The 18,390-nt window shown below is 42.1% G+C and overlaps 1 protein-coding gene across 1 annotated transcript in view; it reads left to right on the top strand.

Moving 5' to 3' along the window:
• Window positions 1–18,390, top strand: part of LOC129105846 (inositol 1,4,5-trisphosphate receptor type 1-like) — a 65,220-nt gene that overhangs the window by 25,336 nt on the left and 21,494 nt on the right. The window contains exons 24-43 of the mRNA XM_054617056.1: window positions 393–525; window positions 616–669; window positions 885–1,051; window positions 1,242–1,415; window positions 1,538–1,612; window positions 1,726–1,863; window positions 1,959–2,084; window positions 2,190–2,390; window positions 2,488–2,739; window positions 3,031–3,156; window positions 3,255–3,383; window positions 4,508–4,534; window positions 4,989–5,109; window positions 5,331–5,515; window positions 5,599–5,747; window positions 5,852–5,963; window positions 6,568–6,603; window positions 11,481–11,528; window positions 12,959–13,091; window positions 14,845–15,032. Coding sequence (XP_054473031.1) covers window positions 393–525; window positions 616–669; window positions 885–1,051; window positions 1,242–1,415; window positions 1,538–1,612; window positions 1,726–1,863; window positions 1,959–2,084; window positions 2,190–2,390; window positions 2,488–2,739; window positions 3,031–3,156; window positions 3,255–3,383; window positions 4,508–4,534; window positions 4,989–5,109; window positions 5,331–5,515; window positions 5,599–5,747; window positions 5,852–5,963; window positions 6,568–6,603; window positions 11,481–11,528; window positions 12,959–13,091; window positions 14,845–15,032 — 2,574 coding nt within the window. The remainder of the gene's footprint in view (window positions 1–392; window positions 526–615; window positions 670–884; window positions 1,052–1,241; window positions 1,416–1,537; window positions 1,613–1,725; window positions 1,864–1,958; window positions 2,085–2,189; window positions 2,391–2,487; window positions 2,740–3,030; window positions 3,157–3,254; window positions 3,384–4,507; window positions 4,535–4,988; window positions 5,110–5,330; window positions 5,516–5,598; window positions 5,748–5,851; window positions 5,964–6,567; window positions 6,604–11,480; window positions 11,529–12,958; window positions 13,092–14,844; window positions 15,033–18,390) is intronic.

The following is an 18,390-nucleotide window of genomic DNA, read 5'->3' as shown; positions in this document are numbered from 1 at the left end:
TATTTATTGATTAGGTGTCAACTTTTAAATGAATCACCAACTATTTTGACAATGGATTAACCAGTTTGAGTAATCTGTTTAAATTCTCTGCTTCCAGCCTCTTAAATGTGAACATTTTCTGGTTTATTTTCTCCTCTGTCATAGTAGACTGAATATCTTTGAGTTGTAGATAAAGATGGCATTTGAGGATGTCATGGAAAACACTGATCGACACTTCAGACAACTAATCAATTAATCAAAAAATTCAACAATGAAAGTAATCCTTAGTTTAACCCTAATTTCAACTCAAAGGCGTGTACAAGCGTAGAGCATATTACTGTACACATAGAGTGCATACACAGTCTCTCTATTCTTTAAAAACTTCACATAAAACCTTTTGTCCTGCCCTGCAGTTCATCTTGAATGTGCGCCTGGACTACAGGATTTCCTGTCTGCTGTCTATATTTAAGAGGGAGTTTGATGAGAGTAACTCTCAGAGTGAATTTTCTGTAACTGGAGCAGTGGAAGGACCGAACAACATGCCAGGTCAGGGTAACATCAGTTGCTGTATATTAAAGAAATATTTGGCCAATGAAATAAACTTTGTTGATTACAAATACCTGTTTTTTATTCCAGGTGCTTTGGATTTTGAGCACATAGAAGAGCAGGCAGAGGGGATATTTGGTGGAAGGTAATCCTAGTTTCAATAAAAAGAAAAGTCACAAATTACAAAATAGAGGATGTGTTTTCATTTAAGTGTGTGCTCTGTGTGTCTGTGTGTGTGTGTGTGTGTGTGTGTGTGTGTGTGTGTGTGTGTGTGTGTGTGTGTGTGTGTGTGTGTGTGTGTGTGTGTGTGTGTGTGTGTGTGTGTGTGTGTGTGTGTGTGTGTGTGTGTGTGTGTGTGTGTGAAGAGAACACCCCACTGGACCTGGACGATCATGGTGGCCGTACCTTCTTGAGGGTCCTTCTCCACTTGACCATGCATGACTATCCTCCTCTGGTGTCCAGAGCCCTCCACCTGCTCTTTAGGCACTTCAGCCAAAGGCAGGAGGTCTTGCAGGCTTTTAAGCAGGTATGCAGCTTACAGCTAACAATGGAAGAAATTAAAATCATACCACTTTTACTAAAATATGTTGTGCATTTGATTATTTTTACCATTTTGACACATGCATGCATACAAACACAAATGCATGTGGGATCAGCATCATCTGGCCATTTTTCTGCTCTGTTCTTTATGTTGTAACACATATATGTGTTCATAGGTCCAGCTGCTGGTCACCAGCCAAGATGTGGAAAATTACAAGCAGATAAAGTCAGACCTGGACCAGTTGCGCTCTATCGTAGAGAAGTCTGAGCTCTGGGTGTACAAGAGGCAGGGGCCAGACGAGGGCATGGATGGGGGAGAGGGACTCTCTAATGAGCCAGAGCATAAAAAGGTGTAGTATATTGTAGATCACAAGAACCACACACAGACACTTTAAAGACTGTCGCCACTAACACTATCTTTACTGGAGTAAGACCTTTTTCTCTGATGCATTGTCTCTGGTGTACCTTGTAGGGAGATTCAGTGGGCACAGACAAACCAAAGAAAGCAGAAAGCACCAGCAGTTACAACTACAGGGTGGTAAAGGAGGTAACTATCTCACTTCTAAGTTTGGTTAACAAGCTCTTATCTGCCTATGTTGCAAATGTTGTTGCTTTTTCCAAATACCTCACCCCCTCCCATTTCCTTTCCTTCTTTATCAGATCCTGCTGCGGCTCAGCAGGCTGTGTGTCCAAGAAGGTTTGTCAGGTAGGAAGAGCAGGAAGCAGCAGCAGAGGCTGCTGAGGAACATGGGGGCGCATGCTGTCGTCCTTGAGCTCCTACAGATTCCCTACGAGAAGGTATTAATCATCACTTACAGTGAAATGTTCAATGGCATTCTTTTTATGTAGGCGTTAAAGTGGACAAACCTTCACAATAGCCATTTAACTTCCAGGGAGAAGATTTGCGTATGCAGGATATCATGAAGCTTGCCCACCAGTTTCTACAGAATTTCTGTGCAGGAAACCAGCAGAACCAAGCCCTGCTGCACAAGCACATCAATCTTTTCCTCAACCCAGGGGTGAGCAGTCCTAACAGACGACTCACCACTTGATATCAACAGTTGTATTATTTAATCAACATTATTGTGTTCTGGTGCTCATTTTTTTTTTCTTCTATTGTTCAGATTTTAGAAGCCATCACCATGCAGCATATCTTCATGAACAACTTCCAGCTGTGCAGTGAGATCAATGAGCGTGTGGTTCAGCACTTTGTCCACTGCATCGAAACACACGGCCGCAATGTCCAGTACCTCAAGTTCCTTCAGACTATTGTCAAAGCAGAGAATAAATTCATCAAAAAGTGTCAGGACATCGTAATGGCAGAGGTCACGCCTTGTTTATTGCCCTTTTAATGATTGAACAATGCTACTGCTATTCTCCTGATGTACTGATGTAATTGTGTATATTGGTTTCTTCCTACAGCTGGTGAATGCTGGCGAAGACGTTCTGGTCTTCTATAATGACCGCGCCTCCTTCCAGACACTGGTCCAGATGATGCGATCAGAGCGGGACCGCATGGATGAGAACAGTCCTCTGATGTACCACATACACTTGGTGGAGCTGTTGGCTGTTTGCACTGAGGGCAAGAACGTCTACACAGAGATCAAGTGTAACAGCCTGTTACCTCTGGATGACATAGTGCGGGTGGTGACCCATGAGGACTGCATCCCAGAGGTGAGATTAGCCTCATACTGAGCCATGCTGAGACTTTGACGACAACTGACAAAACAACAAGACAGTTATGGAGCAGATGCAGGAAGCACACATTTATACAAAGACTTACAAAACAATGCATCTTTATTTCACGATTTTAATTATTCTGCAACATGTTTCTTTCAGGAGATTTGTGCATCAATGTTGGATTGTGTTATAATTATTCCACTAGTATTATTTTGTTTTATTTGACTGTCAACCATCCTTGACCTGCACCACATTTGTACATGAACCCTTATTCTAATCTCTCAGGTGAAGATCGCCTATATCAACTTCCTGAACCACTGCTATGTGGACACTGAGGTGGAAATGAAGGAGATCTACACCTCTAACCACATGTGGAAACTCTTTGAGAACTTCCTGGTTGACATTTGTAGAGTAAGCATCACCAGGAGGCTCTATGGCATCTTTTTTACCTCATTAAGGAAACAAGGATGTTAAAATACAAACAATTATGTTATTTTTTATTATTACAGGTGTGCAACAACACAAGCGACCGTAAGCATGCAGACATCATTCTGGAGCGCTATGTGACGGAGACGGTCATGGGCATTGTAACGACTTTCTTCAGCTCGCCTTTCTCTGACCAGAGCACCAGCCTGCAGGTATGTAACCAACAAGAAAAAAGCGTATGCAATTGCTGAAAAGTGCTGGGTGAATGTGAAAATTAATCCAGGGTCAATTTTCTGTATTTTGAGTCTCAGTCAACATGCAGAGTTGCATTCAATACACGTTGATGATTGCAGATGTAATGTGAACCTTTTGTTATGAACTTTCCCTATAGACTTGTCATGATATCTAAATGATACAGTTTATCTTTTTAAAAGGTCATTTTTCTCAGAATATTCTTTTCAGGGACCACATCCCGACCATCAACCTGTTAATAGATGATCTTGAGAGAAAGTAAAGTTAGGTGGGGTAGCATGTGATGGATGGTCGAGATGCAGGGGTTTCTCTCTCATAATATCTACATGTAAATTGCTGCTAACTTGACTGTACACACTGTGTGTCATGCTGTAGGTGGCCATCAGAAATAATGTAAGTACAAATAGAATATGTATTAGGTCCCCCATATTATTTTAACCAAATGGAGTGACTCTCCAGAGAAACCCCTGATTCAAAAGTCTAACTTTAAGATTACAGACAATCCAGTGTTTTCACATTAAGTGCTTCCTTAAGTGGCCAATTTAGTGCTTCCGTGGAGTTTCTCAGAATTCTTCTTCGTCTGATTAACATAATTACGAGTGTTGAAGGAGAATGAATGTTCTCCTTCTCTTCCCATTCGTTTGTGTAAATCAGAGGAATGTAAGTCATGATACTTGAGAGCTAATCGGACATTACAAAGTTAAGACCAGTTAGTTGTGACTGTTTGTGTTATTAGCATCCTGTTGTGCTGATTAATCATTTCCTTTGTACTCCTTTTTTCCATTGAAGCAAGCTGTCATGGTTTCATAGAAATAGTTTTTAATTCACAAAATATATTTTTAGTGCTTTATTAATAACTTTTTCACCAGTAAAAAAAATGATAATCCTTTTGGTCAACACTGATGCAATTATTAAAAAAAACAAAAACCCATTGTTTTACGATTTAAAGCTTTGTATTATAGAGAACTTAACGCGTCTCCAGCAATGACAGCTGTCTCTGAAATATATAATAATGTGTTTGGAAGAATGTTTGTGATGCATCCGGCCTGTTTTATGTCTTCACTGCTTGTATCCTCTGCTGCAGGCCTCTCTGTTGGGGAAAATATTTCAGGTATTTGTTCAATTCAGCGAATTGAAAACACAGAGTTGGGTGTTTCGAATTATTTTTGGGTGTTAGAGAAAATGCTTTATTTCTGTATGTGTGAGTATTTTGAGAGGGAACTCATTTTGGCCATTTGTCAGTCAGGGTCTCCTGTAAAAGTAACAATCCACCACTGAGGCAGCATGCTGTTCTGACTACATGTGCTGCTGTCACACCAGCTAATCTACATCACTGTGTGGAGAGTTGTGTGTGTGTGTGTGTGTGTGTGTGTGTGTACGTGTACGTGTGTGTGCGTTTTATATTAAAAGACAAAGCCGATGGTTCAGATTGTTCAGGCTGCACTCTAGATGACAGATGCATGTTGTTGAGGGACCTATTTCTTTCTTTAAAGACTAGAGCAGTTAGTCCAGATAGATGCATATAATAATGCTCAATGCTTCTTTTTCTTGCATCTCCTTCTCAGACCAGGCAGCCAGTCTTTGTGCAGCTGTTGCAGGCAGTGTTCAGGGTCTACCATTGTAACTGGTTGGTCCCAGTCCAGAAGGGCTCTGTTGAGACCTGCATCAAGGTTCTCTCTGATGTCGGTAAGATCAAGATCCTACTCCCTTATGTTGACGTCTCTCTCACAAGCCCTTACTTTTAAAATCTAGATTAGTCCATCATCTACAGTTTGTTTAATGGTTTGTCTTTTGAGTCATGTTTATTTATCAAATTTACTAGTAAAGAGAGCGTTTTGAGCACAAAGTTAAAGGAGCTGATTTATCTTCCCACACTGCTTGTGTGCATCTATGTGATTACCCACCAGCCAAAGGCAGAGCAATAGCCATCCCTGTGGACCTGGACAACCAGGTGAACAACCTGTTTGTGAAATCCAACAACATTGTCCAGAAGACAGCAATGAGCTGGAGACTCTCTGCTCGCAATGCTGCTCGCAGGGACTCCGTGGTGACCGCTTCAAGGGACTACAGGAACATCATTGAGAGGCTGCAGGTACAGTATTTGTGAGCATTTGCGCTGACTAATGCTTGTTAAATTGTTCATGTAGTAAAGGAGTTTCTCTTTCTGCCCTGTAGGACATTGTGTCTGCTCTGGAGGACCGTCTGCGTCCGTTGGTCCAGGCTGAGTTGTCAGTTCTGGTGGACGTGCTGCATCGGCCCGAGCTGCTCTTCCCCGAAAACACAGACTCACGTAAGAAGTGTGAGAGCGGAGGTTTCATATGCAAGTAAGTACTGTAAATATCTTCTTCAGCTAAATATTTGTATTTTTGGCATACGAGTATGTGTTCTCATTATAAATGAGACTTATGAAGTAATGTACTCGTTGCAGGCTGATCAAACATACCAAGCAGCTGCTGGAGGAAAATGAGGAGAGACTGTGCATCAAAGTTCTGCAAACACTGAGAGAGATGATGACAAAAGACCGTGGCTACGGAGAGAAGGTAGGAGAAACTGCGGAGGGCAGACTTGATGGGGTTATGTGCCTCGTGTGTACAATATAACTGTGCATTTACTGTATATTGTGCTGTATAAATACAGTTGTAGTAAATATATTACAGGTTTGATTTTGGGGGGGATTTTGATGCTGGTGCATACATTCGATTTCTGATCAGAGATGGATACAACTAGCAACTATAAATATAGGAAACACAAATGATCAAAGATTGAGTTGCAGGGTCTCACATAGAAACAACAATATGAGTATGTATCTAATATGTTATGTGATTAACCTATGTATCCATGTAGGTGTAGTTCTATATCATTTTACTGCATCACTGTTCCACACACCCAGTGAGTACCCTTATTTTGAAGGGAATTGGCTTGTTCTTCCTGTCACAGTCACCTCTTTAGTCAATTAAGGCAGGACTGGTCACATACTCACTGCAACCACCACTGTATGACACCTCACTAATTCTGCTCACTGTGGCTAATATCCACAGTTTTGACTCTTATGACTTACATGCCATGCTGTATCAATGACCTTTGCTTTAGCTTCCCTCTGCCTGTGTTGTTATCTAACCCCTTAAACCCTCTGTTCTCTTTCAGCTCAGGGCCTTTGATGATGAGATGGATATGCCTAAGGTTGTTTCACTTTTTCCTCTACTCGTGCTCTAGTTTCCCTGAGCTGCTTTCTGTGTACCACTAGTAGTAGTATTTCAACAGTCCTGTAGCAGCTGCTCTGTGTTGTAGGTGGTGGAGGCTCTAGGCACAGCTGGTACCAAATAGTGGTAGGTTGATTCCTGCCATAAACCGGTTTGTAGATCAACTGAAAATGGTGATAAAGAGGGGTAGAGAGAGAGAGGGAGAGAGAGGGGGTGTGCTTTGACTGACTGCATGTTGCTCAACAGAGTTGTGTTGTTCCAGGTTCCAAGGTGAGTCACTTGTTGTCTGGGCAAACTGCCAGTGCTGCATTTACATGCCCTACTTTCTGCCACTGTAAGCACCACATCAAGTAAGAGTCAACTTGGGACATGTTTACTGAATATTTTAACATTGATTCCAGTTTAATACTGATGCCAATTTTTATTTTACACTCAAACACACAGCATGAAAACAGAAAACAACTGTGAACAGAGAAATATAGGCTCGTACTAATTAGAAATAAAAAGATTAAAATAAGAGAATTAAAAGCAATGTTAAAGTGAAAGCAAGCTCTCAATAATATATAGTGGGTAATTCCATTTATGTTCCCAATATTTTAGGGAAAACTGGTTGTGTCTGTTTTTTACAAAAAGGTGGGGTCATCATAGTTTTTTTTTGTCCTGTCTTGACAATGCTCAGCTTTTTGAAGGGTGTTTCCCCTGCATCTCCCTCAGGTGCCAATGGGAGGCACTGTGACTGTGCGTGCGGCGTATGTGCATGACTGTGAGAAGCTGTGGCAGTCATTGAGGCTGTGTCCTAGTTTTCCTTGCCTGAGAGCTGCACGATTCCTGGGCTGCTGCCAACTCTGGGCTGAGGTTACATAAGAACCGGGCTTTTTTTTTTTCCTGGAACTCAGCCCCTCTGCTGATGTGTGACCTTCAGCAGTAATTGCCAATAAAAGTGTGGAGGAGCTGTTTACCCACACTGTGTGTGTGTGTGTGTGTGTGTGTGTGTGTGTGTGTGTGTGTGTGTGTGTGTGTGTGTGTGTGTGTGTGTGTGTGTGTGTGTGTGTGTGTGTGTGTGTGTGTGTGTGTGTGTGTGTGTGTGTGCGTGTGTGTTTGTGTATATGTATAAATGCAAGTTGCAATCATGGGTGTGGAGGGGAAGTGTGAGGGAAACAGGATCCCTACACACACCTGTTAAACTTTGTATCTCCGTCTGTCAACACATGTAAAGCGTGGCAGTTGAGTGGAAACCTGCTCCTCTCCCCGCCCCAATGTGCAAAAGAAAACCTCTTCTGGCCTGCTAAGTCATTGTGACACAATTTCTCAACTACTCCAAATTTATACTGCCCACTTCCATTCACACCCTTTCTCACATGGATGCCAACACACACCCACGCTGTGTAAACTTAATGGGGTTGGCTGTGAGTGTTTGTATCGGTGTGATATGAAAGTGCGTAGTTGGCTCTTGTCTATTATGTCACCCAGAAAAGCAGTATAGCATGATGGTATATGATTTATGGTGAGACTGTAGGGGTCACATGAAGATGGTTTACACAATAGTATTCTGCATAATAAGTGATTATCAAGGCAATAAAAAAAAAATAGAGATAGCCTGAGATGCATTTTTGACCTCCCCAATGTGGTTAAATGTCACGGAGGTGGTTAACAGCTAAATTTGTTGCTCTTTGGCTGTCAGGAGTTATGTAAGACGAGAGTTCATGATACACAGTGCTGGCTCCCCTCCTCACCTGGCCTCGTGTGTGTGGTCTAGTCGAAGCAGTTATGCAAGCCTCCAAGTTATCAGTAAGTCATGTTTCATCCCTTTCACCTCCCTGCCTCGGGCCCTTGACAAGCTTGTAGGTGGACGAAATAAGAAGGAAAATCTTTTGGATTTTAAGACCGGCTCGCTTTTGTATCCACCTGACACATTTTCTCCCACACTCATCTCGATGCTTTGCCCAATCTGGTCGAGACACAAAATCATTTTACGGCGCTGGTATAAAAATAGGTCAGTTGCAATAAAAATGATGAAGCAGTGCTTTAATTTACTCTGCTTTACTGTCTCTGCATTAAGAGCAGCCGAGTGGTAAACCCAGAGTTGTTGATATTCACCACTAGTTGAAACACGACTCACTCTGTGGCAGCAAGACGCAAAAAAACATGTTTATTTACGCACTTTCAGAAAAAACACCTAAACAAAAAGTAGAATGCACTCTTTGTGCGTGTGTGTGTGTGCGTGTGCGTGTGCATGTGTGTGTGTGTGTGTCTCTGTGTGTGTGTGTCTGTGTCTGTCTGTCTGTCTGTCTGTCTGTTATTGTCAAACTATGAGGTATGAGACTGATCAGGGGTTTGCCCCGGGGAGTTTCCAGTTTGGTGGAATGCACTATAGTAAAGGCGGATGTGGCAGCTGTGAGGGGTTACCCTGTGGTTTCTTTGGTCAGACGGGGACAATTAGCCGCACATAGCTACTCGGATCATCATATTGCTTTGTGGTTTGAAATTGAGACAGTAAGGCCGTGTCTACAGACTCATGGAAGATGCTCCTCTAGCGTTTTGCTCCCTGACCTGCTGCTGAACTCTGCCCTACTTGTCTTTAGGCAGGATCAAAGCATTGTTGCGCTTGTCAAAAGTGAGTTTGAAGCCCTGTCACAAAAAAATACAAGTAGAAAGCTGACGAGTTCTGTTCGTCAACAAAAGTATTGGAAATATTGGAAATTATGAGTGATATAAAAAATAAATACGATCCATGATCCACTTAAAAGTGAAGCTTTTGAATGAGCTGAAATGCCATCTGAGTTTTGAGTATTTTAAAGTGTTTATGAGAGTCTACTCTGCGTTTTCCCTTTTCTTCTTTCACACTGTGACTGTCTGTCACTTTCACATTATCGCTCTGTCTAACTACGCTTTTGAAGATTTGCTTTGTCGCATTTTTGATCCAGGGTTTGCCTTGTTACATAAGCATGGCTCAGCATGTGCTGCAGCTTGTACTGTACTGTTTGAGGAACCTGTATGTAGCATGTGCTGTCTTGTTTAGATCTTTTTATGTTGTTTTTTCTCAGTTCAGGGAGTAACATATTTAACTATCAAGCATGGCTGTCAATTGTTCGAGTGAAGGCTATTTTTAGACACCGGTTGAGGTGACTGAACATCCAGTTGCACTTTATTATTTATATTTGGTCTAGGGGTAGTTAACATGTCAGGCCAAAAGGCCTATTTCCAAGATAATTTCATCAATCCATAGGGGCACCCCAAATGAGGAAAGAAAAACAAATACTTTGCTTACTTTACTTTAATACTATTATTTGGAAATATTCATAAAAAAGCCAACATCAACACAAGTATTTAGCCTATTAAATAGGCCCTATTTTCTTGGTTGCCCACAGCATCACCCTAATAGCTAATAAATAGCTAGAGTTAAGGTGGGTTACTCCCACAGGGGGGAGATTTGGAAAGACTTTTCAGGTGTTCGGGGAATTTCCTACAACATAATTTTGATAAATACATCTTCAACAGTAAAGCTTAATCCTAAAGACAAAGCAATGCAGTTTGGTGGGATTGTTGGTGGAATCTGCTGCAATTCACAGGCAACAGCTAAAATATTGCCTATGGAAACAAATGGGTGAGGGCAAGCTCTGGTTATGTGACTTGAGTCTGACGGACTTGGCTCCAGTTCAAACCTCCAAACAGTACACAGCAGAGTCATGACATTACATAGATAAACCCTGGTAAATTACCATATCTGTACATCATGCCCGTGACCCTGACTGACAGAGACTATAGTCAACTGTCAGAGTTTGTTCATCCGACTGTGTTTGTTATTTTCTCTCTCACCCTCTCCGTCTTTCACTTGCCCTGCCTCTTGCCCTCTGTGTTTTTGGTGACAGATGGCCACTGTAAGCAGCTCTGTGTCACTGGTTTAGTGACCTGGTTCCTTTTGGAGTGATTATGTAACTCTAACCCCATCGCCCCTCGCCAATCCTCTCCTCTTGCCTGTCCCTAGTGTGTCCTTTTACATAACAATTTATGTAGAACATTGCCTTTTGCCAGTTTCCTTTCACCCTTGGTGATTACTGTGCATTGATGCAGCGAAATTTGATACTGCAACACGGTGTCTAACCTGAATTCCCATTGTTTGTGTGAACCATTAAGGAAATTAGAAAACAGACCAGGGAAAACACCCGATCTCAGTGGTCCAGCTTTGATTTTTGTGCTTTTCGTCAGGCTCAGAATGGCTGAAAACAAGAACCTTTCACCTGGTGTTTTCCTTAAATGTTAAAAGAAAAGTTTGACATTTTGGGAAATAGGCTTATTATCTTTGTTGACTTCCTGGAGTCTTATCGCCACTGTGACTGCAGATACTCAAGGAAGTCACTGCGTCCGGCCAAGAAAAAAAACACATTTTCATTTTTACACGATAAAAAAATGACATGTTAATTAGGGAGCTTTAGAAATGCAGTCTGTTTGTTAAGCTAAGCTAACCGAAACCCCAAATTCAAAAAGTATACTGTATTTCCGTAACTTACTGTAAGACGGCAATCAGCTAAAATGAAGAAAAGAATCCAATGCTTCATAAGGTGATAAAAACACAAGAAAAAATCAAATCACACTGGAAATGTCTTAACAAGGTATAAATCGTCAACATTGTACACATCTCCTGTCTCAGCTCTCCAAAACTGCCACAACCATGATGCTTCCTTGATTTCTAACATAGTAAATGCATGGCAATTCACACTGAGCAGAACTTTGCATGGCCACATAAAGCAGTTAAAAAGGCTCACGATGTGGTAATTCACCTGACAGTTGCCTGCATGAATACTAACCCTGTGTTTGTATCTGTTGGACCGCTGTGCTCACACTCCTCACTGCACCCAGCAGCTGGATCTGAACCAGCCTGAGAAGTTGTTGGAGGACCAGAAGAGGGTAGGTACTTGCAAAAGCATGGCAGCTTAACTAAAAACATCAATCCTTCAGAGAATCAGAGTGAGATATCAAGTTTTAGACATACAGCAGTCATTCAATCGTGAATGTAAAATGTACTTTTTGTGACTTTTTTTTCCTGCTTTTTGTGTTTCTAATCACTCCCTTTCACTGCTTTAAGTGACACCTAACCACATAACTAACTACTGTTTAACTGAAGGAAGAAAAATAAAAGAATTTGTCCCTCTGCCTCCTAGCTCTAATGGTGTTTATGTCAATGCAGGGATTCTACGAAGTGTCAGTAATTCCATTACAGAGGCAAACTCTAATATTGATATTCCAGAATAACAATATTGATTCGAGTTAAGCAACATTTAATTATCATCTCCAAGAGAAGATTATTTAGCCAGCAGGTTTGTTTCAAGCTGTTGATTAAATTCAGTCCTATTATTCACAGCCATACATTTGTTTTAGGAGGGGGTCATTTCATCATATCTAAAATGCATTTTTTTTTCATTACTCACCAACATTTTCAACAAGTTTATAAAGACAACATTATTAAAATTTTGTTTGCTGGTTTGAGTAAATTGTTCGTTCTAGATACAGGCCAGTTGTGCCAACATTTTAGATAGATAAGGATTGGGCTCATGACTCAAGACTTCAGTGAAAGAGCATTTTTCTCCAATGAGATCAGGGAATCATCTTCTGGCTGATCATACTATACACACAATACATACAGTTGAATAATCTGACAAAAAAAAGTATGAGGATAGCGTCCTTAACACCTCCTACATGAACTAATCTTGACCTCCAGGGCATAACTATGGAAGCGGAGCTTAGATAACGCTGCTGTCGTCTATCATGGACCACCCACAGATGACAATGATTCACGCACAACCCCCCCCCCCCCCCCAAAGTATTTCTCATTTCCTTCACTTTATCCCATGAGAGGTCTTGCAGGTAGATATGGGCTGCGGTTGCCATAACAACGACAAAGTCGTGCTGCTGACGGCTCAACAGTGGATGAGTCACAGTGTGGGAGGGCTGGCCCCAGGTCTGTCTAAGTGAACACCAGGACCTCACATTGTCACTACACAGGGTCACTGCTGCTGCTGATGAACGTAACAGTGTTGGCTGTGTGGGTGGTGAATGACATAAACTTCAGGTCTGCAAGTTTTGCTTGCATAGAAATGTAGCGATTCTATGAATTCAATATTTTAATGAAATGTTGACATGTAGTTTCTCCATACCTGAGGGTACAGAGCATGGTCGTCATCGTTTTCTGAGGTCATTGGGTCTGTTTCGGTGTCTTTACGTTCATCTAAAATGCAGGATTTGTCACTGATGATGCATGTTATCCCTGTTATACAACAGCTATCTCCCTGTTGCTGACATCACGTCATTACATCCTTCCCCTTCTTTCCCTCTCGCAGGGCGAGGCGCTGAGACAGATTCTGGTGAACCGTTACTATGGCAACTTTTATCGAAGTGGTGGGAGGAGGGACAGCCTGACGTCATTTAGCAATGGCCCCCTCAGTCCAGTTGGACCCGGCAAGAATCAATCAGGTGGGACAGCTGTTGCTCACTTTCCATACTGAACACAGAAGTTGGTTGTTAATTCTTAACAGCAGTAAGTAATGAGTGTAGTTTAGTTGTAGTGTAGCGCACACAAGGCCACGAAAACACTGATTTGAGCACCTGTAATTGAGCTGATGTTTCTGTGAAGCATTAACCGAAAGCCTGCCAAAGAGATGCATGACTTTCCTTCCAGTAATGACAACAACTACTATCAGGGGGCAAAGTCTGGATAAACCTTTCCCTTTGGTTAGCCAAAATGTGCTCTGCCCCTGAAGTCATACTAAAGCAAGGTTGTCTCAGAAATGTTTTATTAAGATGGAACTCCATCTGTCCGGCCTTGAGCCGGTTATCAGCGCCAGAGTTGCACTATGAGCTGCCCTTTGAGCATGCAGAGCACAACACTCTTATCACTGCCTGATAACGTGGTCATTGTGTCACTATATCTGCAGTCAAAATACTGAATCTCTGTGCTTGTGATATGTATGAAGTAACACTTTATCTGCATGTAGATTTTGGAGGACATCTTGGTGCCAATGGTATGAGCTGGGAGGGTTTTTCATATAAATTCAGTGCTGCCATATTAACCTAGAAAAACCAGAACGGCTTGTTGTCTGCTGTGGCACGAAAGGCAGTAATTTCACATTCAGTGTAACATGGGTATGACACCATATTGTATGCTTATAATGCGTAATATACAGTTTTGGTGAATGAGCCAGATGTTGATGATGTTTTCTTAACTGAACCCAACACAAAAAATCCCCATGGTCCCAGGTTTACCAGCTCTCCCATGTGCACCAAGATGTTGGCAAACTTCCAGATTACAGGAAATATACCCCTTCCCTTGAATGATCCACTTTTGACTGTTGCTAGGTGACAGGCTGCTAGTTCCTGTGAAAACAGCCTTTGCACCTGTTGCAGAAACAAGAGCCAGGCTGATAATTCCATTTGTAGCCTGAAGATGAGACCTCAGAGGGGAAATGTTCAGGAAAAGTCATGAACAATGAATTACACAACACTGTACGGTTACACAAATTGGAAGGGGATTAGCATCAAGGTTAAAAATCTGCTCTATTTTAAGAAAAAGGATTTTGGACTGGATGTACCAAATAATTTGTCCCATTTGTTAACCCGGAGCAATTGATTTATTGTATGATTAAAGGAGTCCTTTCTTTTTCCTCTTTCAATTTTAGGCTATATGCGATATTGTGTCAAATTTCATTTAGCTTTGCAGTTTAAATCTATCAAATATTTAAAAAAAAACACTAAATATTATTTAGAGATTTTTTATTAGAGAATGATATAGTTATTATTGTATTTATTTTTTTATTAAATGAAGGGGGGAAAAAAGCCTTATAAAATATGTAGATGAATGCAAAATCGATCAGGCCCCTGCATGTGCAGATATTGCAAAGAAAGAAGGCAGCAACTACTGTTTTACTAAAGTAAGAGTAAGATGATTTTTTTTTTTCTTCGTTTGTACTGTTGGGTTGTTAAAAACATGAAAACATCCTGTATCTCACTCAGGATTATTATATATTATTATTATATTATATACAAATTTCTTTGTTGAATACCTGCAAATTACTGAGGTTGCAATTACAATTTTAGCTCTTGTTTGAATGCAGATTTTTGCTGATGAAACTATATTTGATTAGATTTGACATATGATGTGAATGGACATTGATTTGAAAGTATTAATCCCATAAACCGTAAACCTGATGAACTGTCTCTGTCTCTGCAGCCTTAGGGGGTCCTGGTGGGCTGAGTCGTGCGGAAATGAGCCTGGCAGAGGTGCAGTGTCACCTGGACAAAGAGGGAGCCTCTGATCTGGTCATTGACCTCATCATGAACACCACAAGTGACCGAGTTTTCCAAGAAAGCATCCTCTTGGCTATTGCATTGCTTGAAGGTGGAAACACCACCATCCAGGTTAGTTACCCCCTGAATCTCTTACCATACACTTAGTAAAGTGGAAGCTGAAAGGACATCCTTGGCTCAACTGTCTACTTTTGAAAAACTTTACTACATGCTACATGTCTGAATCTATATTATTGTAAAATAATACAAATGACCCACTTACCTATTTCTCTTACTGTAACTGATCTGCTCTGTTTAAAGTTCATGGGCTGTTATCTGTGTAAAGGCTCAGCTTATCGCACAGTGCATCTTTAGATGATCCGCTTCAATTTGGTCACTGAAAAGAAAACAATGTCCCATGGATGGTTTTCATTACATGAGGACCTACAGTATGTGGGTCACTATGCCACCATACATTACAAAGGCCGCCCTCCTCCCCCTCATATCTAGTACACTATCATTTGGTTAAAAGGCCAAGCCAGCTGCTAATCAAATCTGTATTTTGGAGAGTAGAATATAATAATATATACTTGATTTTCTCACTCTGGGCTGATGTGTGCAGAAGGCGATTAAACTTACTGTACTTTCCCTATTTGCTTTAACCTGAGCCAGTCTGACACCTCTATCTCCATTTCTCTATCTTTTTTTTCATGTCTGTCTGTCTGTTGCTCTGTCTGTTGCTCTGTCTGTTGATCTCTCTGTCTTCCCATCTGTCTGTCCGTCTGTGTGTTGTTTTGTAAGCACGGCGCTTGCATAATCAGATTAGAGCAAGGAAGCCACTGTGGCGAAGATAATGCTTTGGCTTCCCACGGCTGCTGCAGAGCTACGTCACGTGATCTGTCTGCATTACATAAGCCCTGTGTGAATGAACAATGAGGAATGTCTCAGCCTACAAAACATTCCAGCCTCTCCCGCTCCCTTGCGCTCTCTTGCCGGCCCAAACTGGGTCATGCTGGGCCTCCGGAACTGGGGCAGTGGGGAGAGAGGGGGGGAGGGACAGGGGAACACAGAGGGGATTGAGGAAAAAACTGGAGCTGCCCTCACCCTTGCATTCTTAAGTTAGTTCTGAAAAGGGAGGTTTCTTTTCAGGGAAACTACTCTGTATGCAGTGCTAGAAATGTGCCACATAGTACAAATATTTGTGTTCCTTGAGTTACTGGACAATTTCCTAAAAAAAAAAAAAAAAAAAAAAAAAAAAAAAGTTGTTGTGTGTGTAAAATAAGTAAAACAGAATTGTTTTCACTGACAGCTTAAAGTTCAAATTCAAAAATCAAGTATACCTGAGTGTTACCATGAAAGAAAACTGAGTACTTTTGCTCGGTGCTCTCTTCAAGAAAGCACTCCAAGGACAACAGGAGGTGTTTCTTTGCCAGTGTCTTCATCTGACATGCCGAACTGAGCACCAGTTGGGTCTTGGATATCCTGTTCTCATGTAACACAGTTAACTATTTACTCATGACCTACATAGATCACAGAAAGAAACCTCACAGAATAACTCAAGATTGCATGCACAGTCACACATTTACACACACTCCCTCTCGTTCTGCTGTCATGCAAAGCTAATGCATATATGCCCTTGGAAGTCTTGGATATGTTTTTACAGTCAGTGCATCTCAATGCTTTCTGGACTTGTTGGCTCCTCACCGCTTCTCTTTATTTCTGGCGCTTGCCGGCTCCTCTTTGACGGTTATGAGAGAGTTCAAAACAGCTGCTGTAAATTGTGTTGTGACATGGCGACTTGTGACATTTCAGTCGTCAGCCATCTGTTGTGTAACCGCATGGCATGCTGTTTTGTTTCCTTCCAAAAGTCTTGCATTGCAGGTGCATTTAACGGATTTTTGCAAAAGCAACACGATGCAGTTGACAAACTGTCTTTCGGGTGCAATAAAAATAAAGAGAGCTGTGGCTGCTTTGAGGGGGAAAAAGGGAAGAGGCAAAGGAAAGGAGGAGAGCAGAGAAGAGTTGGAGGAGAGCAGAGCAGCATTTGGTTTGCATGTGGTGCTGCCTGACATGAGAGGGAGGGTGAGAGGGAAAAGGAGTGCAAGTATAAATAGCTGTTACATAACATCCCTTTGTTGATGCCAAGTGGCGGAACGGAAGGAGAGAAGGGAAAGCGTGATGACCTTGTTTTTCAGTGTTGTCCGCCCCCAGCTCCCCCCACTCCTCTTCGTCTCATTCCACTCGGGGTTTGTCTCCATGGATACAGACAGGCACTGTGTTTACCCAACACTGTAGGGGGCCGCTGAGATGCTCCTCTCTCTCCTAAATTCTCTGTTCATTTTATTCCATTCTCTCCTTGACCGCCATGTGTGACTTCACCCACAACGTCATCCCCCCCAACACTCCACTCTTGTCCTGGCTTTTCCAGTGATATCAAAACACAGATGGTGTCTTAATGAGGCTGCACAAATTTTGTCACCGGGTGTGCAAGGACCAGCATAGAAACACTACAGAAGCAGCACTGTGGTTAGACATGAAAGTTTTCGTTTTCATTTCTGATTCATTTTAAGACGCAGCCTCGCATACAATTCTTAAGAAACCATCAAATGAAAGTTTGCTGCGGTGTTTTCTTCTTCATTGCGGTGTTCCAGCTTTATGTCAAGGCTTTGTCTGTGTTTCAGTGACTCACGCGAGCCACTAAACTCAGCACAGTTCTTCGAAACAGAATGTTAAAAGAATTACTCTTTCAGTTTGCTGCTGCATGACCAGTACGTTCACCTCCAGGCCACTATCCATCAAACAAACTCAGCTCTACCGCAGGGAAACATCATAACTCAGCTAACCCTGATCCATGAGATGAAATACCCCTGCTGGCATGGTGCTAGTCCCGCAAACCCAACCCAACTGCACACTGAGACTGAATGCAGCATCTCTAACCTGGGATATCCCAGAAATGAAGACTGCAGCATTATTAAAAGGATACGTTTTTAGAAAATGAACGTGATTACATAAGAATGAAGTTGCCATTCACAGAGTTTTAGGGAGATCTAATACTGTATGTGCGATATGTGGGTGTGTCCTCTCAAAACTGGCATGTGCCTCTGCCGGAGAGAGCTGACCTAGTTTTGTGAGTGTAAAAGTTAGTGGGCGTATCAGCGTATGCGCTCTCCAGCTTGTGTGTGTTCATACTGTACAAGTGTGTGTGTTTGTCTGTGCGAGTTATGTAATGGTAAAGGTTGGGGGGGGGGGGGGGGGGGTGTTCTCTCTGTTTGCTGTGGTGCAATTGACGTGGCGTTAACCTGGACCTCATGCCCCCCCCTGCAGGCCCACACTTTAGCGGCCTGTGGGAGGTCACAGTTATGTGAGCAGAGACAGACAGACAGGAATGACCATCACCTCCCTCCTCAGGCACGCTGTGAGTTGTGAGCTATGAGTGTGTTGCCATTGGTGCAGCTAATCCTCGTCTCCACTCTGTCATCAAGTTGTTTAT

Source organism: Anoplopoma fimbria, chromosome 17 (assembly GCF_027596085.1).
Source record: "Anoplopoma fimbria isolate UVic2021 breed Golden Eagle Sablefish chromosome 17, Afim_UVic_2022, whole genome shotgun sequence".
Lineage (NCBI taxonomy): Eukaryota > Metazoa > Chordata > Actinopteri > Perciformes > Anoplopomatidae > Anoplopoma > Anoplopoma fimbria.
This window is presented reverse-complemented; position numbering and strand designations above follow the sequence as displayed.